This window comes from Equus przewalskii, chromosome 1, assembly GCF_037783145.1.
Source record: "Equus przewalskii isolate Varuska chromosome 1, EquPr2, whole genome shotgun sequence".
NCBI lineage: Eukaryota > Metazoa > Chordata > Mammalia > Perissodactyla > Equidae > Equus > Equus przewalskii.
The window spans coordinates 129,576,696-129,599,129 of record NC_091831.1 but is presented as its reverse complement, the minus strand read 5'-3'; the positions used below and the strand labels follow the sequence as shown (position 1 = coordinate 129,599,129).

At 47.7% G+C, this 22,434-nt stretch overlaps 1 protein-coding gene across 13 annotated transcripts in view; it reads left to right on the top strand.

The window, feature by feature from the left end:
• TLN2 (talin 2) overlaps positions 1–22,434 on the top strand; it is a 418,570-nt gene that overhangs the window by 356,104 nt on the left and 40,032 nt on the right. For 9 of the 13 annotated variants that reach the window (XM_070578542.1, XM_070578533.1, XM_070578508.1 and 6 more), the window contains 6 exons: positions 2,525–2,671; positions 6,682–6,783; positions 9,243–9,362; positions 16,954–17,100; positions 19,430–19,596; positions 20,562–20,745. In XM_070578542.1, coding sequence (XP_070434643.1) covers positions 2,525–2,671; positions 6,682–6,783; positions 9,243–9,362; positions 16,954–17,100; positions 19,430–19,596; positions 20,562–20,745 — 867 coding nt within the window. The remainder of the gene's footprint in view (positions 1–2,524; positions 2,672–6,681; positions 6,784–9,242; positions 9,363–16,953; positions 17,101–19,429; positions 19,597–20,561; positions 20,746–22,434) is intronic. The other 4 variants (XM_070578546.1, XM_070578544.1, XM_070578536.1 and 1 more) reach the window with 1 other exon arrangement.

Sequence of the window (22,434 nt, the reverse complement as noted above, 5' to 3'; positions counted from 1 at the left end):
GCAGAGTAAATTGTTTGCAAGGAGCACACAGTCTAATTGGAGACACGGACCAGGGTTGGTTGAAAGAGAATGGAAGGAGCAGGAGCTGTGTCCCAGGCGCTGTACCAGACACTTTACATATGGCGTTTCACCTAATCTTTGCAATCAACGTTCCTTCTTGTCTGGGACTTGGTACAGGCTGTGTCCTCTGCCTGGAAGGCTCCCCCTTGTCCCCCTTCCTCACCCATCAACTCTGCTAGAGGCTGGGTTCTTCCTCCAGGTCTCAGCTTTAACCTGGACACCTCCTCTGAGAAGTCTTCTCTGAGCCCATCCCTTCTTAGGTGCTGTTCCAGTTCGCTATTGCCGCAAACAAGCCGTCCTAAAACTTAGTGACTTAAAACAACACCACTGTAGTATTTTCTCTAGTGGATCTGCAGATCCACTGAGCTCAGCTCTCGATTCTCACTCAGAGTCCCTCCTGCCATTGCAGCCGGATGGTAGCTGGGCCTGGAATGACCTGAGGCTCAGTCACTCCCAGGTCTGGTGCCTGAGCTGAAATCACTCAGACGCTCGGGGGCTGGCACAGGTAGGGCTATGTGGGCACCCCTTTCTACTTCCCTGTGATCTCACCATACAGTCTGCCCAGCACACAGCCTCAAGATAGCCAGCCTTCATACATGGAGGCTGAGAACTTCAAAGACACGTGTCCTGCGAGAGAACCAGACAGAAGTTGTATCATTTTCCTTTACCTAGCCTCAGAAGTCAGGTGCTGTCACTTCTGCCACATTTTCTTTGAGCCCTTCACCTCCTTATGACTCTCTGACTCCAGAATTGCTTTTCAGGGCTGTAGGAGTCCAAAGGAAAGTCGATGACAAGAGGAGGACAAAATCATCCAAGGAGGGCTTCTGGGACGAGGTGGTATTTGGGCTGGGCCTTGAATGAAGGCTAGGATTTGGATGAGGGGAGAAGGGAGGAGGTGAACAGAACCAGTCAGTGCAGGCAGAGCATGAGAGGGTGGAGTTGTGACAACGCCAGCTGGGTGGCAGCCAGCACTCTGTGCTGGGGAGGAAAAGAAAGAAATCTAGAGAGGGAGGCTGTCTCCCTGCCCCCATGGAGGGCCAGAGAAATAGAGAAGGTGGTCACTGGCCTAGTAAAGAGTCAAGAAATCTTTGTTTCTCAAGGTTATTTGTCATTGTTATCTACTGAAGTAATTTTAGTAGTAATGGGTTAGGGTTGGGGTTGGGATTGGGGTTTGCATCCTGACACAGTTGCCTCAAGGATCAACATCCATGATCAACTTATTTCACATCTCATCAGATGTCATTTTGGAAGAACTCTTCTTGATTCCCATGGCTTTATGATTCCACAGATAGAGCCAGTGCCTATGGCTCATACAGCCTCTTCTTGAATTCTTCTCTTTCATTTAATTACTCAAGAGAATTATCATTTACCATCTCTCACTGGCTTCCTTACCTTCTCATCTACCAAAGTAAAGATGCAACCTCCTGGGCCTTTTGGAAGGGTCATCTCCCCCTGAGGTGTGTCGGGGCAACCATGGCCACTGCATGGGTGCACCCAGCGCCTGGTGCAGTGCAATGTTGACAGTGACTTCTGGCATTAGCTCAGATTTCCCAGGTGAGGCCCCTCCTAGACTGCTCTTATTGTAAATGACAAGGCGCCTGCACCCACATCATCTCATGAGAATTCCACCACATAGTGTCGTTATAATTTTTCCCCTTTTGCTTAGGAAGACAAGCCCAGGACCATATAGCTAGTCAGTGATGGAGCCAGAACCAGAACCCACCTTTTTCTGACCCCAGGACCTTGGCTCTTTCCCCTGCATCTTGCTACTACTTGATGTGTTTTTGCGGGAGCCCGGCACACCCATTGTTTCCTCCTTTCATTTATTCCCTTACCCAGTGCCTACTCTGTGCTTGACACACATATGAAATACTCGTAGTCGCTACAGCACCTCTGAGGTCCTGTGTAGGGGGTCTCGTAAGTGCCAGGGCTTTGCCTGCAGAGTGTCTGTCCCTGAAGAACTTTCCTCATTCATCCCTCCAACCTCATGGCAGTGTAATTTGTGACATATTCCAAAGGCTGTTAGGCCTTCTGCAGCCTTATCTTCCCTGTATGTCCCTACATTTCCATAATCTGATCTTACTTTTTAATTAAATCTGTCAACTGGTATATTTGGGATTCTGTGGCATTCTCTTTCTACCACGCGAAACATAGTAATATAAAATTAGTCGTGTCATAAGACGCTGTTTGGTATTGCAGTTTTATTTTCTCTTTGATAGTAAAAAGAGATCTTTTTTCTCTTTGTTTTTCTGATTTTTATTTATTTTGCAAACACATCTACACACGTAATAAAGGAAAGGAAAAATGTAGAATTCATTGCTGTGCTTCATAATGGGGATATAGTTTTGTATTCTGCTTTTTAAGATTATTCTTACAAGAAGTGAAGTGGTTCTTAAGAGACTGAGCACCATTTTCTTCTGCTTGTGAAAACGTTTCACAATTCTCTTTGCCCCTGCCGTCCTAGGCACAGCACACCCACGATGCCATCACGGAGGCCGCCCAGCTCATGAAGGAGGCTGTGGACGACATCATGGTGACGCTGAATGAAGCTGCCAGTGAAGTGGGATTGGTGGGAGGCATGGTGGACGCCATTGCAGAAGCCATGAGCAAGGTGGGCCTGGGCCGCTGATGCTCTCCTTCACTCCTGGACCCCGTTTCCTCCTCACTTCCCCTCGGACTTGGTCCCCAGGTGCTTTTCTCTAAGGAGCTGTCAGTCAAGGCAGATACCAAGAAGACTCCTCTTTTCTTGAGGGTTCTGATTAATGTACAGATGTCCTATCATATGTCCAACATATTATTCATTCTTTATTATTCATTCATTACTTTTGTAAGCCAGATGCACCCTTCCTTCCAATTTAATACGGGGCAGAAAATGAAGATGAGAAGGTAATGTTGGTTCCCTCACTTATAAAATGGAAATAATTATTGAGCTCCTCTGTCTACCTCATAGAGTTGTTGTGGGGAACAAACTCCAAAATGAAATAATGGAGTGCTTCCCAAGCACTGGCCTTTGGAATGACTACTTTGCAATCACTGGGAGCATTTTAGAATGCACATTCCTAGGCCCTACGCCAGCCCTGATCAATTGAAATCTCTGGGGTGGAGCTAGGAATCTCTGTTTGTATTTTTAAAATCTCCCCATGGTTCTGATATCTAGCCAGATGCAGAAACCACTGCAGTAGTATGTGTAAAGCCCTGAGTGAACCCTTGTAGGCAACGGACATAGAGGATAACATGCAAGTGTCGTTTTTCCTCTAGTGACCCATCAGTTAAGTTGGATCAGTAGGGACGTATGACTGGGTGGTATCCTCTTTCCCCAAGGAATCCTTCACTAGTCATGTCACTTTGATATTCATTAGCCTTAACAATTGTTCATCAACATCTAATTGCCATCCTGTGATAGCATAGGCAAGAATTTTAGACTTCGTCTGTGTTTTGAAATGTCCATTGTCTGATTGTGAATACATTAGTATGGTTTTTCAGGATAATAAGCGGTCTTTAATTGCTGATTTAGAGAAAATTGGTTGGCTTGTATCTCCAGAAAGAGATGATAGCCTGAAACTATAATTAGGATAATTCCTCTTAAACATTATGCAGTCATTATCAGACTGAGAAGGTCACAAGCCGGGCTGGGATGCTGGGGCTCCTTCGAGACACCAGACTTGCCTGGTCAAAGCAGTTTAATAAGTTCTGCCTTAGGCTTCTCATGCTTCAAATATGGACAGTTCAGTAGAAAATGAGTGAAATTCCCCACTTCCTCAAGGCCTATGGATAAGTCTCAGTGGGTTCGTCTGGTTTTCAGGATATCAGAACACCACAGCTTTGAAATTCAGCCATGTGTCTACTGAGGATATTAAATAATGGAGCCCACGGTATCTCAGTACAAATTAGAAATTCAAATGATCGTTTTTTTCTTCTTAGGAGAAGGTGTTTTTCACAATCACTCTAATAACAGGGAAGAGTTCTGTAAATTCCTGGAAGATGGAAGTCAGATTCCTGAAGTCTTTTTTTGGTCACCTTTGAGACTTGCATATTGTGATGGATTTTTGATAAGGAAGCAGCTCTTGTACTGGCTGATGCCAGTGATGTAACAGCTGCTCTCTCAGCTCAGGACACTTGATTCATGGAAGGGCTGGGAAATAAGTCTGGTATTATCCAATAGCAATAATTAGGAACTGCTAACAACATGAGCCGCAGAGGCCAGGAACAAAGGGGTTTTTTTCCCTCAGTTCTACAAAGTATACAGTTAGAGTTTCATTGGTATCCCTAAACTCTTACCCATCTTGACCTGACACCCAAGGTACTGCACAATGCCTCTTCCCCATTCTCCCCTTGCTCGGCCCACCTGGCCCGCCCATCACTGGAGACTTTGTATTAAGTGATATTTCCGGTCCTTTGAGCCCCTAAGTGGCAATGCATTAGAAATCTGTTGTTTTCTACCTGAGTTTTGGTTATTTGGTTAAAACACTGATATATTGTTGGAATCATTGTCTAAAATCCTCAAAGGCAGCGACTGACAGAAAAAATGTGAGTGTACTGATTCTAACTTGGGTGTAATTCTTGCTGCTTTTGGAGCTTCTTCTATGGAGGTTCTCCTTGAGATTTTTCTCTCTGTATCTAGGCACCAGAAGGTTTGGAAATTAATAAGTTAATGTGAAGTAATCTGCTTTCTGGGTGACATTGGACAAATCACTAAAGCTCTCTGAACCTTGGCTTCACCATTCAATGAGGTTAATGGTTCTCAAGCTTTGGGATTTTGTAACCCAGTACCCTTTATTTACTTTTTTGTTTGGGGGTGGTTTTTTTTTCTTTTTTGGCCAAAGAAGGAAATTAAAGAAACAAAGCAAACAAAAACCCTGCTATCTACAGCACTACTATATCATAAAAGAAAGGTCTTGTTAACATCAGAAACAGGTAGGAAGACCATAATCTCAAAATAATGGATAGTTGTTTCAACTAAATAAGTTGGAAATCCTGAAAAGTTCACCCCTTTGTTCTTACTTTTCTCATTGTCTTCAAACTGGTAGGTTTGTCACGGTGGCTGGTGGCCACCATGTTCTAAGCTGCCCTCTAACTCCAACATCCTGGCATGTTTGCAGTTAGTTACACCACATCACATATGAAGGCTCCCAGCACATGGTCTGACACTTAGAAGATGCCCAGTCAGTTTATACTGAGTATGTGAGTCCATAACTGAATCTTCATTTCATCAGCCCCCATGGTGTGATAGAGATATTTAGCTACATCTATCGCCCTGATAAAGGAACCAAAAAAACATCCAGCCTGGAGTTTGTGTTGATGGTTTGGTGGAAATTACATCCCAGATGTGCAGCCACATCACACATAGGCCACAGCAATATGTTCCTTCAACTCATATTGTAGCTTGTGCCAGCTCATGATGGGTGGGTAGCTCTTGCTGTAGACTCCATCTAACATTTTCCTCTTTGCCCTCTTGGCTCCTAGTCTCTTCCCAGACTGCAAACTATCTGGCAGAGAGCTGCCAGGGAGATCTTCTCAAATGTATTATTACCCACCCCACATCCCACCATTTTCTTCATGATTTCAAGGTTCTTCATCAAGCAGATCCAGCTTCATTTCCACCACTCTCAACAGCCCCATTCTGTTCACTGTACTCACTCTTCCTGTGTTCACTTCTGTTCACCTTGTCTCCCCAACTGGAATATCATTCAGCAACCAATGGTGACAGTAACGATGATGATGGTGGTGAAGATGGGTTGCCTTTTTCTTCATCATAATCATCATTGACATTATCATCATTATTAACATCATCATCTTCATTATCGTGGTCATCATCTCCTCTCTTAACCAGGTATAGTCTCAGTTGATCTTTACTGCAACCTGCTGATGCCTGGAAGTTTCCAGTGAAGGACCTGAGACTCAGAGAGTTTAAGCAATCAGCTTGAGGCCCATCCACAAGCCCTGGAACCAGGTCTCGAATACAAGTCTTCTCAACAAATGTGTCCCCAACCCTTCAAGGGTCAGAGCTACTGTGCCACTTGCTCCAACTCTTCTGCCACACAGTGATCTCACTCTTTTCTCAATTCCTATTGCACTTAGAGTCAGACAAGTGACAAGTTATTTCTAGTTCTTCCAATTCTTTCTCTTCCCCAACTTAGCTCAGAAGTGAGGGCCCAGGCTGTAGACATCTGTGGGCTACACCATTCCTAGGGAAGCCCTCTGTGATGTAGATTCTGCCTCCTCTCCCAACTCGCCTTTGTCATTCTGTGATTTCCTGGAAGTGTCTGGTTCATACCAACCTCCATATGCTTGAATGCTATTCCCTCTCCTTGGGACTCCTTCCCCACCTTTTATATGTAGCAGACTCTTTCCCTGGTCAGACTTGGCTGAAATGTCATTCCTTTGGAAAGCCCTCCCCCTCCTCTCAGACAAGGTTGGGGGCCTCCCCTTGCCTGTGTACCCCAAGTGCCCCGAATACACATCTATGGAAGTTCTTATCGCAGAAGCTGGGGGATTCTGTTGGCTCTGGGCCAAAGAAACTCTGAGGCCTCTCCATTGTTCAAAGTTCCCAATTCTAATAAGTACAATCCACACTTCAACAGGCCTTTGATGACATTTGGGTTCTTTTCCTTTCTTCTGTAGCTGGATGAAGGCACGCCTCCAGAACCAAAGGGAACATTTGTCGACTATCAGACGACTGTGGTCAAATACTCCAAAGCCATTGCGGTAACAGCTCAGGAAATGGTAAGAAGACAAGAGCTGCCCGCCACTGTCAGCTGCCCTTTTCTCCACACCACCACTACGTCTTCAAATCCGGGGTCTGTGCTGGAGAGAGACTAGTCCACATTTCTAGTTCCTTCTGGGCCCAGCTTCTGTCATTTATCTGTGGTCTCTGGCTGCCTGTGGTCTAGATGCCCCAGTCTGCTGGAGTTCTCTTCTCATGAAAAAGCTGCGAGAGGGAATTAAAGATGACTGAGACGTGGGCATGAGGACAGGGGAGCAAAGGAAGGAGAGCAAAGGAGAAAGAAGTTGGAGTTAAGGAGAAAGAAAAACTAGTCCTATTCACCTCACACAGGGCTTGAGGCGGTTTTATCCAGTCACAGTACAGAAGACATTTGGGGACAGAACAGAGATTTTCTAATGGAATCAAATTATAATACTTGGACAGTAAAACTGGACATTACCAGTCTTTGAGGCAAAATGAAACATGGTTATATATATGTATTAAAAAAAATCCCTGACAACAGAAGGCTTGTAACTTTTGGAGATAATTTTTTTTTTTTTTGCTAAAGTGTAATGCAGTCAGAATTGTATCATATGGATCTTTAGATATAGATGGCATTGAGAGACAGTGCATGCTATCTTGATATGTTAACAAGTTGTGCAAAAGATGACAAGTGATGTCCTCAAAGAATACATAGGAGTACATAGTAAGAAAGTTCCTCTTAACTTTTGAAGGCTCACATGTCACGGAATAAAATTTTGAAAGATTCCTCTCTGATGCTGCCCTATAAGCCTGAGTTGAGAGGTCAAGTGGCCTTTCCAGCTGGAGGGACCAGACTGAGCCCCTGTGTGGTTCCTGCCCCATCAGGCCCGGCACCTCTCTGGATGGTTTTGTCATGTAGTTGTATGTCCACTAGAGGTTGAGCTTGGACCACAAAGGCTTCCCTGGCTGCTGCCGCTCATTCTTAGAAACTCAGTGATTGTGCCAGGCTCGTCGTCTAAAAGGATTGGGGCTGGGGAGGGAGGGAGGCAGGAACAGTGCCCATCTCAGTGACTGTGAAAAAGCTGGAGTTGGGCCCAAGTGGTCCTGCTCATGGGCAGGTCATGGGTCAAATCACACAGCCCTCCCGGGCTGATTCCTCTGAGCAGGAAGCACAGCGCAGCAGGTGGTGACAACATTTGGAGTGGCCTCATGGTGTTTCTGGAAACTCTCCTGGGCTAGGTTCTTGGTCAGCCCATCTTGACCCTTGGTGTCCATGCTCTTAAGGAGCCCAACCTCTAGCTGTGTTGCCACTCCCGGGATAGCTTGCCTGGGCCCTGGGTTGGCAAGAGTCCCACTTCCCAACTTCAGATCACCCCAGAATTGTTGCACTCTGCGTGGTAGGGCTCAGCTGAACCTGCTCGTGCGACAGCCTCGCTCTCTCCGGGTTCAGCATGTGTTCCTTGGGAACCACCCCCCGACCTGAAGGTCTGTGCCATTTCCTGGAAAACGTGCTTTAGACAGCCGCACATTCCCGTCCAGCCTCAATGGATGTGGACTCACTTAAAATGTTTTTTTGTTTTTTAAGCCCTCTAAAATCAAGGTCTTCAGATTCCTCACAGAGAGAGAAAGTATTGTTACCCAGAGCAAGAGAAGAGGTGGGGCCGGAGGGAAGCCTCTCACCCAGGAGGGACAAGCATGTCGGTGGCAAATTAAAACTGCTGTTGTGAGAAGAGCATTTTTACAAAAATGGAGGAGGCATTTTTGCTAGAGGGAGAAGAACAACTAGAAATTAGTATGTTAGCTAAGTAGGATAAGCTGAGGTAAGGTTTTCTATGAAGCAGGGGGAAAGTACTGAATAGCTTGACAATAAAAAGATAGAACTTGACCATTTAGGCTACAGAATACTCTGAACTACATTTGTGGCTGAAAGCTTGTCATTCTTTGACACAGATTTACTACAAATCTCTCTAAATTTCTTCCTCCAAAACATTTGGCTCATCCAGCACTTCTCATGGTGATTTCCGTAACAGCCCTGTCCTCATGCCCTCTCTTGTCCATATGTGCTGGGCTTCTGGGTTCCCAGAGACGAGATCAGCTCTGCAGAAGCGTATGACCAGGGGTGTGCACTGCACAGCGCTTGTGCTCCCTTGTGGCTCCCTGGGGAACTCTTCTGGTGACCCACAGGGCAGGGCCGGCTGGGACTGCCACCCTTACCTCCCAGAGTGGACCCTGAGGGCCTGGCCTCCACACTGCGTGACCTGAACCTAGCATGTTGCCTATTGGCCTGGCCAGGACCTGCTGGCCTGAGGGGGCCCTGGCCTGTTGTGCGTGATGCAGCATGGGCTTCGCTTGAACTGCCCTCTCCAGTGTCCAGCCCCAAATGCAAGTCAAGAGCTTAAAAGTGAATGAAACCCTTTGGCTTCCAGTGGTATTAACACATGATTCTCATGCTTTTCTCTGTGTGTGTGTTTGTGTCTTGCTTGTTTTCTTTTTCCAGATGACTAAGTCGGTTACTAACCCGGAGGAGTTGGGAGGACTGGCTTCACAAATGACCAGTGACTATGGGCACCTGGCTCTCCAGGGCCAGATGGCAGCAGCCACGGCGGAACCAGAGGAGGTCTGCCACCTTAAGTCCCTGTTTTAAGAAGCCAACCCCCACTGGTGCCCCCTCCTAGGGGATTCTCCGTAGCTCAGGGCCACTCCAGAAGACCCCAGCATGAGAGCCAGAACCAGGCTTAGTTCCCTTACTGTGCTGCCAGCCCCCGAGGCTCAGTCCCAGTAGCCCCAGGCTGTGCTCAAAGCTCATTGCCCTTCCTGAGGCCGAATGGCTAAGGTCTGGGCCATCTGGTGAGGTGAGGTGGGCTTTCAGACAGAAGGACTCTGCCAGGTCACCCATCCCCCAGCATGTCACCTGATGCCAAGGGCAGAACACGCACTGCCATCTTCCTCTCGCTTCCTGCTCCCACTGAGCACATCCCCTTCAATTATTTTTCCATTTTCCAAAGGCTCACAGAAGCGTTGGAAGAGCTGAGTATGGGATTTAGGTGCCCCTCTCTTGAGAAAGGGCTTTATAGCCTGCTTTTGTGGAGCAAAGTCTCACCCAGATATTGCTGGGGCTTTCTTAGCACTGGCCCACATCCCTGCCTCCGTATCTCCTGCGGACTCCTCTTCATTACCCGCCTGCCTTCCCTAAACTCACTGTCCTTAGTGGCCGACACAGACCTGGCCTCAGAATGCCTGCACCCAGAAGAGTCTTAAAATGGCAAAAGTTTGCTCCCACAGTCTGCTTTCTAAGAGCTCCCATCTCTAATAGCTCTGAGAAAGCAAGTGGTCCATTGGGAAGTAACAGGATGGCTGGAGCTCGGGGTATCTGACCGCACCTGTGTCAGTGTTAACTCACAGAGGTGCCTGGTCCCAAGCGACTACATGCCTCCTTAGAGAGAGAAAACCTAGTCTGAAAGAAAGAATAGTGGAGTGGGTTGCAGGGACGCTGGGAAGATGAAGGCGACTACATTCTGTGAAATTCAGCAAGCTGCTTATCGAGTGCACACCCTGTTCACGGCGACATTCCCAAATGAACCAGGCTGTCCAGGCGGAAGGTTGTGACTCACCCTCCCTTCTCTTTGCAATGACAGTCAGTGTCCATGAGTTGCTCAGCACTGTTTCTCGTGGGAGTCAGGTCTAAGTGTGTCTTCACAAAGATTCTCAGAGACAATACAGAAATGAAGACTCAAAACAAAATCACTTTCTAACGTATGTTGTAACAATGCATGTAAACAGGAGCATCATATATATGTACTTGCATACATATATATCTAGCATGGACGACTTAGATTTCTAACCGTGCCTGCGTTTTGAGGCTTTAGGGTGGTTGTTTAGGCTGCAGCATGCATGACTGTTACGTCTGTTAAGTGACTACCAAAAACGAAAAATGATCAGACACCCACATCAGGATTCTGTTGATGCTTCACACAGGCCCGTCATTTTTTAAAATAGACTCCTTGTTTTGGTAGGATCATCTAAACTCATAATTCATTTAATTTACATGTAATTTTGAATTTTATGAAGAAGTGTAGGGCAGCTTATGTTACAGGAAGGAGAAGTTTAATTGGACAGCAGGAAGAAGCGTTTGGCTTTGCGAGGACGTTGAAAACTAAAAGATGGATTGTGAGGGAGGTTTGGATCTCTGTCTCCAGAAATCTTTAAAAATAGAATCTACATCCATCTGCCTTGGTTAGTTTAGATGTCGGCCTGCCTGAGTTACTGAGTGAGGACCCAGTGATCTATGGAGCCCTTTCCTCATGTGTGTTCTTATGAGCTACCCACCCCGTGTGTGAAACAGTCAGATGATTTTTTATTGCAACCCAGACCATTGAAGCAAAATACAAAATAAAGCCAAAACAGCCAGGAAAGAAAATGTGTTGCTAAAAGCACATCAAGTGGCTTTCTTTCCTGGGCCCGCATTTGTAGCAGCTGACATTTTCATTAAGGTTTTCCCTTTTCCTCATTGGATGTTGAGATCTATTTTACGTTCCAGGCGCCATAGCAGTATGACCTGGAGTGAAAAGGGTAGAGAGAATATAAAATTACCAGTGGCTTGCTAAGGAAAATTCTTTGTATGCATTTGCCAGACAGCTATTTGGGGGGAAAACTGAGAAGGTTAGGAGATCCCTAAAGCAATGTAGTTTTTTATTCCAAGACTGTGGAATTATTTGTATACCCAAGAGGGCCCCCACATCACAGCATGTGAAAATATTTATATCCAGGGCAAATGAGAAGCCGCTCCCTTCGCTGCAGTCTGCTGTGCGGAGTCAGCGTTTTGGTCTTTTCCAGAATGTGACAATTACAGGAAAAGTCATAGCTCTGCCCTCTGAACATCAAGCAGGAGCTTTATCTGCTGCTTTTTCCATGGAAAATTCAGACTTTTGTTAACATCGCTGTGAAAACTATTTTCTTCAGGAAAGTTTAAACCCTCAGGCAACTTTGGAATTTAAGATTAGTTTCCTCTTTTAAAAAAGAAGAAAGAAATGTAGATCCTGTGAGCCAGCAACTCCTAAATGTAAATGCTGGGGAAAAGATTTCTTGACCACGGCCTTGTCTCTGAGGAGACTCTGCTGTAACCACTTGTAATACCGCTTGTCTTCAAAGCTGGCAGGAACATTTGTCAAGAGCCTGTGGTGAGAACCACAGCCCTTTCCCCAAAATGAGATGGGTGTCCACTCCAGAATTCTCTAAAACTTTCCACTCCAAGACACCCTTTCTGTAGGGGGGAAGTGATGCCCTGCTTCTGTTATACTCTATTTTTTCCTTCCATTTTTTTCTATCTAAGGAGAAACTGTAAAGTTGGTCAGGTAACATCCATTACGGCCTTTTCAACTTTCACAAGCTCTGCCAGGCAAATTACATTTGACCTGGTTTCAGATATGACTGTTTTTAAAGGCTGAAAAAACTCTACATTTTGTCTAGTTTTAGGCTGTAAAGAAGATCAGTATTGCTTAGACTCCCTCCGATTGAAATTTGTTCCAAATCTTCATAAAGGCCAGGTTTCTAATTTCCCCCAAGGCACAAAATCAGAAGACAATCTTCTCCCTTTTACTTTTATTTGGGCAAGAAGGGATTGAGGTCTTCTTGAGGTTCAAGTAATACTTTACTACAGCTGCCAATTTAAAACCCCAAGTTGAATGCCTTTGAGCAACATTCCTATATAATACACACGAGTGGTAAGTTGGATCACGCTAGGGGCTGGTCGTATTTGCTGGGAAGTTTAGTGTTGCTTTGAGAATCTTAGCATTTTTAAAGCCGTTATCTGTTTGAATGCAGTCTTGAAAACGCGTTCCCTTTCTCGATGTTCCTCCAGGAGTACAAAATGTTCTATGCAACCGCAGTGAGGCAGACCGTGTTAATTCTGTTGTCTTCTTTCATTGAAGTGCCTGCCCTAGCTAGCCCACATGCCCGTGGAAAAGAATAAGAACATGAGTGTTGTTCATCGAGTGGCATCCACACGTCAGATGCTGTGCTGGACACTGTCCCCTTGACCCTCACATGCAGTGTGAGGCAAGAATCATTTGTTCTTCCCCCTTCACCGATAAGCAAACAGAGGCTCAGGGAGCTTAGTTAAATTGTCCAAGACCACACGGCTACAATGGTTAGTGTCAAAGCCACTTAAATAACTCTTTGGAATAAGTGAAGTTTCAAGTAAATAAGTAAATACGTGGAAAAGTCAGGATTTGAACCCAGGTTTGTTGGACATCATACCCCTTGCTCTTTGGCCTGTAGCAAGCTGCTTCTTGTCATCTTTCTGACATGTTTTCACACACACCTCTCGTTGGTCATCCATCAGCCTTGGGAAGAGGGCAAAGCAGGTCCTGTCCCATGTCACAGGTGAGGGAACAAAGGCCCCAGGAGGTTAGCAGGCTCACCCAGAGAGTCCGGTGGCCAGGAAAGGGCAAGGCTGGAAGCAAGGCCCATGGTCCTTTCTGCTGCCCACTTGGGTGGAGGGTTGAGAGCAGGAGTGGGAGTGGAATCCCGAGATCCCCTCCTTCCTGTTACCTTCATTCCTCGTAGCCTATGAAAACGAAGGAGGGCAGCCTATTTCAACTCGTCCTCCTCAATACTGCATTCCTCCTGCTGGCTGTCCAAAGAGGATGGTGCAGCCAAGTATATAGGAGGTTTGCATGGCCTAGGGGGCCCCCAGGCACCTAGAAGGTAACTGTGTGACATGGCACAGACTCAGCCGCCAGGACCAAGCCCTGGGTTGACCAAGAGCCCCAAGGGTTTCTGCAGCTCTTGCCTCATTTTAGTCTCATCCCGTTGCTTTCTGGTGCTGGTCTTCCTCGGTGCTTCCTTACTGGAAGTTCATCCCTGATGACCACTGTGCCAGCCCCACAGTTACATTTACAGGATCCTTTGCTACATGCATGATGTCACCTCCAAGAAAGGGGCTGAGCATCAGGACAGTGGGGTGTGTTTTAATAGCATGGCCTTCGGAGAGGGGCTGAGGGAGCATGAGAGCATCATTGAGGATGTATTCCCACCATTTATCATGTCTGCCTGTAGGGTTCAGGTCTGAGGCAGGTCAGGAGCAGGTCCCTTCTCCCTCCCACTCCTAGGGTAATTTGGGAGTGATTTAAGAGGCTGGTGCTTGTCCCTGTGCACGGGCACTCTGCAAATGGAAAACTCAGGCTTGGCTCCATGCAGGGAGCAGCAGTGGTGTGGGGGGAACACTCTTTCAGAGCCTTCGTGTTTTCTAGCACGATGGTTTCATACCTTATTCTTCAGCACCCTGACCCAGGGAGGCACTTTGGACGTTCTGCATGTTTGACTCGAGTCTCACTTTTTAAGCATAATTGAACTATTTTTAAACTCTAGGAAAAGCTGCATGTACTCTTGAATGTATTCTAGGCCAAATGGTAACCCATCGGGGGCCACCAGTGCCTGGGCCACTGGGGGATTTTGTGAAAACCTCAGGCTGATGCAGTGTCTGCCCTGCCTGCTGTGGTCCGGGAACTGCCAGAAAACTCCTCCTGTTCACTTCATTGACTCATGTAACAGGACTTTCTCAAGACTGTGCAACCAAAGCAAAATACAGGAACCAGTTGGTAGCTGAGGTTCTATCTGGCGTTCGTAACCCCAACTTTTAAAGCTTGGTTCACTCAGTCTCAATTGTTGACTTTTTTTGTTTAGGTTTTTTCCTTTTTTTTTTTTTTTTTTGAGGAAGACCAGCCCTGAGCTAACATCTACCGCCAATCCTCCTCTTTTTTGCTGAGGAAGATTGGCCGTGAGCTAACATCCGTGCCCATCTTCCTCTTCTATATATGTGGGACACCTGCCACAGCATGGCTTGACAAGCGGGGCATAGGTCCACACCTGGGATCCAAACTGATGAACCCCAGGCCGCCAAAGCAGAGTGTGTGAACTCAACCACTATGCCACTGAGCTGGCCCCTCATTATTGACTTTTTATTGCCAAAGATATAAATTTTAACTCACAGAAAGAGTAGACTAATAACATTACTTCTATCAATTTTACATGTCAAGGTTCCATGAGAGATTTTATTTGGGGGGCAAAGGTGGGTCTGCTGCTAAATGGAAAAAAGTTAGAAAAACACTGATCTAATGGACAGAGCACTGTGCTGGGACTAGAGACCTGGATCGTCTCTGGCTCTGCCAGGGACCAGCTGTGTGATCTTGGTCCAGTCACATCGCTTCTCTGGGCCTCAGTCTCTTCATGTGTAAATGGGGAGGTTGAATTTGTAAGGTCATTTTTATTCTGAAGTTCTGTAAATGTTTCTGCCTCCATTTGCCCCGTCCCTGACTTTCCCAGCAGCATCAACCATTTAGAGATCTATGCTCATCCTTCACAGCAGACCTCTTGCCTTCAGATTAGCGCTGACCCTTGAGTACTTCGGGTTAAACTGCACTCATGCATCGCTTAACAACGGGGATACCTCCTGAGAAATGGGCCATTAGGCAATTTTGTCATTGTGTGAACATCACAGACTGTGCTTACACAAACTTAGATGGTGTAGCCTACCACACTAAGCCGTATGGTACTCATCTTATGGGACCACCATCGTATATACAGTCCGTCATTGACTGAAATGTCATTATGTAGCACATGTCTATATGGATTTGAAAAGCCTCGAGAGCCAGGTTGAGTTTAAAATTTCAGCGGGGCATCCCCCTGCTTCAGCTTGGCCTTGCGTTTAAACCAACAAACACGCCCAGCAAACAGCTGTATTTAAATGGTATGACCTCTGTGTGGGCTGAATTAGAGTGCCTCTCCTCCTCTCAGTGGCAGCTTTGTTGCTGCACTAGTCCAGACCTGTTTGCAGAGCTTCCAAATGTAGGATCCTGGGGTGCCACTCGTGTTGTATTCTGCGTGGAGATGGTTCACAAGAAGCTCAGCCTGATTGGGAAGGTTCCGCAGCTTCACAGTATACAATAGAAGACACCCAAAAGAGCAGAAACTCGACTTTCTGGATCAGGAGAATTTTCTGTTAAATGGCCTTAAACCCTTTGGGCCTTAAGGGGTTAAAGGAATTACCTCTCCACCCCCTCCCCACTCCCAGTGAAAAGCGGTGTTTCAGTAACAGAAGAGTTAACATTTGCAGCCACCTGCACTCCCGGTGACTACCCTTCCGTAAACTCTGACTAATGGGGTGACATTGGAAGGTAGCATCCAGGTAGCCCGGCTTGCCCAGGGTATATTCACAATACTCGAGATCTTTGAGTGACTATTATTGATAGATGCTGGAAGGATAACTCACAGCTTCTTGCTATTGTGGATTCTTGAAATAACACTTATTAACTAAAGCTTAAGTATTGTTTTGTTTTTAGTTGCTTAACTGGGCTGGAAGGCAGGTTATTTATGGCAGCTGTATTGATCAGACCAAAATGAAAATTGATGTCAAACAGAGCCAGAGGAATGCAAACTTTGCAAGGTGGAATTTATTACACCTCAAAGAGACAGCTGGCAGCTTGTCCACAGTGGAGCTCATTTGGCTTCTTTTAGGCAAAGTACCTTTTATAATCACACAGCCCGGGGGTCATTAAAAGAATGCGTGCCTGCTGAGACTTTACCTCGAAAAATGGACCTTTTTAAGGAAACCTCACCGGGCCTGATAAAAAGGAAGCCTGGGCCCAGTATGGTTGCTCTCACCAGGGGGCACAGCTGAGGAAGGGGGTGTTCTGGTTGGTAAACATCAATTTGGCGAGAATCTGAACACCCTACAATATGCTTGATACTAAAGCTATATCTTTTGAACTTCTAATTACCTCTAGGGCTATTGGGAGGAATAAATGAAATTCAGTGCATTACCTGCTTACAAGAGGCCCTGACACACAGTAGGAGCTCAATAAATGCTTGTTGAATGAACAGAATTATCCCACAGAGTTCATCTAATTAACATTCTTATCAGGTGACCCGGGATACAGATAAGCAATACACCAGGGAAGGTAACAAAGATTGGAAGGCATGCTAGGATGATGAGGTGCTGGCTTGCTTACCAGGGACTGTGGGCATTTTACAAGCTCTAAAAAGGGAAGCAAAATCAACCAAATCCCATACTTCACCAAGCACAGGCTCCTAATAGCAGTGGAATTTTCCTAGCCAGGCTCCCATAGGACGCAGAGGAAATTTTCCACGTAGGGAAGACCTCGATGGCAGGGGCCGTCATGCTGCTTCCCACCCTGGGCTTGCCTCCACAGATCGGCTTCCAGATTCGCACTCGTGTGCAGGACCTGGGCCACGGCTGCATCTTCCTAGTGCAGAAGGCAGGGGCCCTCCAGGTGTGCCCCACGGACAGCTACACCAAGAGGGAGCTCATCGAGTGTGCTCGTGCAGTCACGGAGAAGGTAAGGGACAGCCCTCAGGTCACAGCCATGGTAACTTGCACTGGCTCTCAGTGACCCTCTGTGACCAGAGACATAAGTGGGAAACTAAGCCAAAAACAACCCGCCCCGAGTCACAGCTGCTCATCTTCCCTCCCACTCAGGGTCTCACCAGGGATGGGGCGCGTCAGGGGCCTGGGGGTGATCCATAGGCCCTGAGAAATTGACAGCATGAGGGGGACTATCCCATGCAGGTAGGGCCCCAGTGGTCCACCTTCCTGGAGGGCTCTCCTGCGGACAAACTGGACAGACAGCACGAGAGTCGCGAGGAACCCAGGGAGCCCTCCCTGCAGTCCCCTTTCACGCTTCTGTCCCTGGGCTCCCTATTCGGGGAGGCTCCCTATTCGGGGAGGCTCCCAGGTGCTGAGGGCTGAGGAAGAAGGACCTGAAGCTCCTTTCGTGTGAGCTCTTCATTTCCAGATGAGACAGTGCAGTGGGGGAGGGTTACGCCCCCTCGCACAGTCACGCAGGCCGCTTGGTGGAGAGAAGGAAGCTGCAGGACATCTGCTTCGAAGCCCGCTGTTTGTAGTGAAGGAGGCTCTAGAATCTCAGCAAAGTGACTTCACCCTTCCAAGCCTCGACCTCCTCATCTGTGCGATGAAGATAAAGAAATACCATTCCTGGCCCATGGGGCTGTGAAGATTAAATGTGTGTATAAGTGCTTGGCACAGTGCCAGGCACGCTGTTCAAGGTTTAATTAGTACTTGCAGCTGTTCTCTGTACACTGCCGGCCAGCACTCTCTCCTCCCAGGAAGTGCCCCCTGGTTAACAGTGCGCCATTGCTAAACCTCCCTTCGTTTGGGGAGCCCCCTATTCTCCACGGCACGCTGGTCCTCTTCTTTGCTTCTCTCTGAGCCACGTTTCGGGGCAGCTGTTTTGCAGGCTGCTGGGAGTGCAGGCTGCAGTACCGTGCTTGCTGCCTTTCTCTCTCCTCCCCTTGGGTCCGTGGGACATAGAACTGCACTGTTTAGAAGCTTGGCTGATGCCAAGCTTGAGGGGCAGCAGGGGACCCCTCATCTGGAAGCTGCCGCCACAGAGGCTGCTCTACGTGGCCCCTCGCCAAGGCCGAGCAACGGTCTGGCTGTCTCCCCCCAACCACAGGGCTGTCCAGGCCTCCCTGGATGCCACAGGACGAGGAAATAAATCTCTCAGCTCGAGGAAGCCTTTCTCCCTCCTTTCAAAGCCCTTCCTTGTTGAAGTTACTCTTGCCAAGTTCCCCCATGGAAGACCTTGTAACAGGAGCGTCAGGGAGGGGAGGAGTGGGTCCCAGCTGCATGGTGTTGGCGAGTGTGGCCAAGCAGCATGGTCCTCCTGAACTGGCCTTGGTCTAACTGCTTCTCCCAGCGGAGGCTCCCTCACCTGGGCACCTGGAGAAGGATCAAAGGCAGGACTCGGCTCCTTCAGAGCAACTAGCCTTTTCAGCAGTTTCTTGCTACAGGTCCCTGCCCCTCTAATCTCCTACCCTCCTATCTCCACCTGGTGTGTCTTTCTTCCATGTCTTGGTTGTGTCCATGTAACATCCCCTGAGCCGTAAGCCCCTTGACTCGTTCCCCTTCATGTCCTCATCCCCTAGTGACTAGTAGATACTCACTTAACATCTGCTGACTTGCACACCTTTCACCGTGGACGGGATACTGCCTTCTATTTATTTTCCTTGCCTAATTGCTCTGGCTAGAACTTCGAATACCATGTTGAATAAAAGTAGCAAGGATGGGCATCCTTGTCTTGTTCCTGTTCTTAGAGGAAAGGCTTTCATCATTGAGTATGATGTTAACTGTGGGCTTGTCACATATGGCCCTTATTATGTTGGGATGCGTTCCCTCTCTACCCACCTTGTTGAGAGTTTTTATCATAAGCAGGTGTTGAATTTTGTTGGATGCTTTTTCTGCATCTGCTAAGATGATCATATGATGTTTATCGTTCATCTTGTTAATGTGGCATATCACATTGACTGATTTGTGGATGTTGAACAGTCTTTGCATCCCTGGAATAAATCTCACTTGATCATGGTGTATGATCCTTCTAATGTATTGTTGAATTTTATTTGCTAATATTTTTTCGAGGATTTTTGCATCTATGTTTATCAGGGATGTTTGCCTGTAATTTTCTTGTGTTGTGCTTGTCTGGTTTTGGTATCAGGGTAATGCCGGCCTTGTCAAATAAGTTTAGAAAAGTTTCCTTCTCTTTTATTTTTTGAGTGTTTTTTTTTTTCAGTGTTTTTTGAGTCCACAAACCTTTGGGTTACATTTTCTCCATTTCTTTGCTCCCCCTGACATTCCCTGTCTGCCTACAGGTGTCCTTAGTGCTGTCAGCTCTCCAGGCTGGGAACAAGGGGACCCAGGCATGTATCACAGCTGCCACTGCCGTGTCCGGAATCATTGCCGACCTGGACACCACCATCATGTTTGCGACTGCGGGGACTCTGAATGCAGAGAACAACGAGACCTTTGCAGACCACAGGTGTGGGAGCAGAGGCAGTCCTGGAGGCTCCTGGGCAGGGAGAGGGTGGGGCTGGCCTGATGGTCTTTGGAGATGCTTCCCAAGAGCCAGAAATGTGGTTATCCATTTTGATTTCAATAGGATGCTCAAGTAGGCAAAGTGAACCACATAATCAAAATAAGTCCCTTTTGCCAACTATAAACACAGAGTCATGTTCCAGCTTTGCCTTTCACAGCCTAAATCCAGCCTGCTCCAGCAGAGGACAGCTTTTTGATCTTTCATTTTCCAAGCTGGAAAACTATGCCTCTGATTTGCTCACCAACCCCAGCGGGACTGGGAGGCGCCGAGGCAGCACATTTAGCCCTTAACCTAAATGGGGAGTGGGGCTCCAAGCCTGCCGTCTCGCTCGGACTGGCTCTTCAGGCCCCACTCCGGAGGCTGGTGCTTGGGTCTCCATTTGCTGCTGGAGAGCCCCCCATAATCTTATCATGTGTCTGGCACCTTTCTTCCTCTCTCTTCAGTCCCAGGACTGGGCTAGAGAGGAGATTCCCAATACTCTGTCACCCCTTCCAGAACCCAGGCCCTTAGGCTCTGATGTGACCCAGGCAAGGTCCCCTGACCCGTGTGTCCTCACAGCTCACTGTAGCTGTGAAGTATTTTCAGGGATAGTGGGAGCCAGAGGGAAGAGGCTGACCTCACACTTAGCTACAGGGCTGAGGGGAGAGGGCCAAACTGGTGGGCCTGAATCTGTAATTGAAGTTTTATTGCTAATCTACTATGTGAATTGTGGGCTGGCTTTCTTTCCCAACTTTCCTACACAGATGAGAGCCTGCTGATAAGGGAAGGGAAACACATCACGTCTCTTCTTCAAAGCCCATTAACGAAAAGCCCCCTAGGAAGGGTTTCTCTTCTTCCTAACTACCAGGAACAAAGCTTTGCCCTTTGTCTCTCCCCCTCTGCCCCTTCTGCCCTCTCCTCTTTCTCAGGGAGAACATTCTGAAGACAGCCAAGGCCTTGGTAGAAGACACAAAACTGCTGGTGTCAGGGGCCGCATCCACTCCAGACAAGCTGGCCCAGGCAGCCCAGTCCTCAGCAGCCACCATCACTCAGCTCGCCGAGGTGGTCAAGCTGGGGGCTGCCAGCCTGGGGTCTGATGACCCTGAGACTCAGGTATGGGTGGGCCTGGGGGAAATGGATCTCCCTCGCGTTCCCACAAACACTGCGCACCAGGCCTCAGAAGAAGCCAAAGCCAAATAGGAACTGGTGCAGTAAACATTATGTGCCCGAGTGTGTCCATTATGGGGACTGGTAGGAAGCAGTTATTCAGGCAAGGTAGTCGCCTGGACTGTGATGGCTGCCGTGGGGATGGGGACAAGCTGATAGATTTGAGAGGAATCTGTAAAGACGACTCAGCTGGGCTGAACAATTGAACACAGTAAGCGTTTGGAGATAAGGGAGACGGGGGAGGCCTGGCTGACTCCACGTTTCAGGCCTAGATCAGTGTGTGGATGGTGGCTCCATGTACTAAGCTGGAGCTCCCTGAAGGGAGAGCTGGCATGGGCGGCGAGATGAAGGTGAGTTGGGTTTGGGGTGTGTTGAACTGCAAGTGCCAGAGAGACGTGCTGGTAGAGCTAGTGAGTGGGCATAAGCCTGCTCAAGTACGGGGATGTGGCCTCGGGTCGTTGGCATATAGACAGTGACTGCAACCACAGGAGAGGAAGAGCATGGAGTGAGAGAAGAAGGGGTTTCAAGGCAGAGCTGAGGATTTCACCATTTAGGACCATATTAAGGAGAAAGAGATGCCTGAGGAGATTGAGAAGCAGCAGCTGGTAGGAGGAAAGCCAGGGAGCCTGATGTTAAGAGGAGGGAGTGTTTCAACCCACAAAAACATGGCTGAGGAGTCCAGAAAGATGAAGGTCGAGATCTGGCCACTGGTCCTAGTGGTCTGGAGGGCAGTGGCGCCCCCAGCAAGGGCTGTTTGTGTGGACTGGCCAGATGAGGGTGACAAAAGGAAGCCAGCCTATATAGACATCCCGCTTGAGAAGTTTGCTTCTGAAGGGGAGGAGAGAGAGGGACTGAGGGGTACGGAAGGGCTCTGTGCTTCAAATTTAGCAATTTCACTGAAGCTATCTGTCTGTTCCTTGGTCCCCCGCCTAGACCGTCAGCTCTTCAAGGACAGTAACCACGCTTTATTAATCTTTGAAACCTAAGCACCCAACACAGCTCGAAGCAGATGGTGGATACCCAACAAATACATGTTCAGCTGTTGAACTAATGGCCAACCAGGGCCATTGGTAATGGATTCTGCCCATTCCCGAGTGCAAACTTAAAAATCCCTCTCTCCTCTCTGTCCCCCCAGCACCATCAAATGGTAAACACTTCCGTTTTCACTGCTTAAACCTTACCCAGTAAACTGTCTATTTGTCCCATTTGGACAAAACTGGATAGAAAGCCCCCTGCCATCCAGTGCCCGGGTTGACAGCAGCGACTGTTGTGGCTACCAGCTTTGCTCCCACACAGCCATGGCCCTTCCCCTCCCGAGGTCCTCCAGTGCAGCAGAGCTCCGTGAGGAGACATTCCGTATGTTGTGTTTTACTCCTTCCGCTGGGTTTCTCTTTGATAACCTCAGAGCTCAGATTGGCTGCCCTCTGGAATCTGAAGCATTCACAGAAATCCCTGCCTGCAGTATTGTCCTTACCCCCGAGGAGGAAGGAAAAGCTTGAAAATGCATCAGTGAGGTTGAAACTCACGTTCTCTGAGCCTGGCTTCACTTTAGGAGGAGTGAATCACCCGGGGAGGATTTAAATCTTTGAACACAGAGAAATGTAGCAAATTGCTTAGAGCCTTAGCTCCCAAATG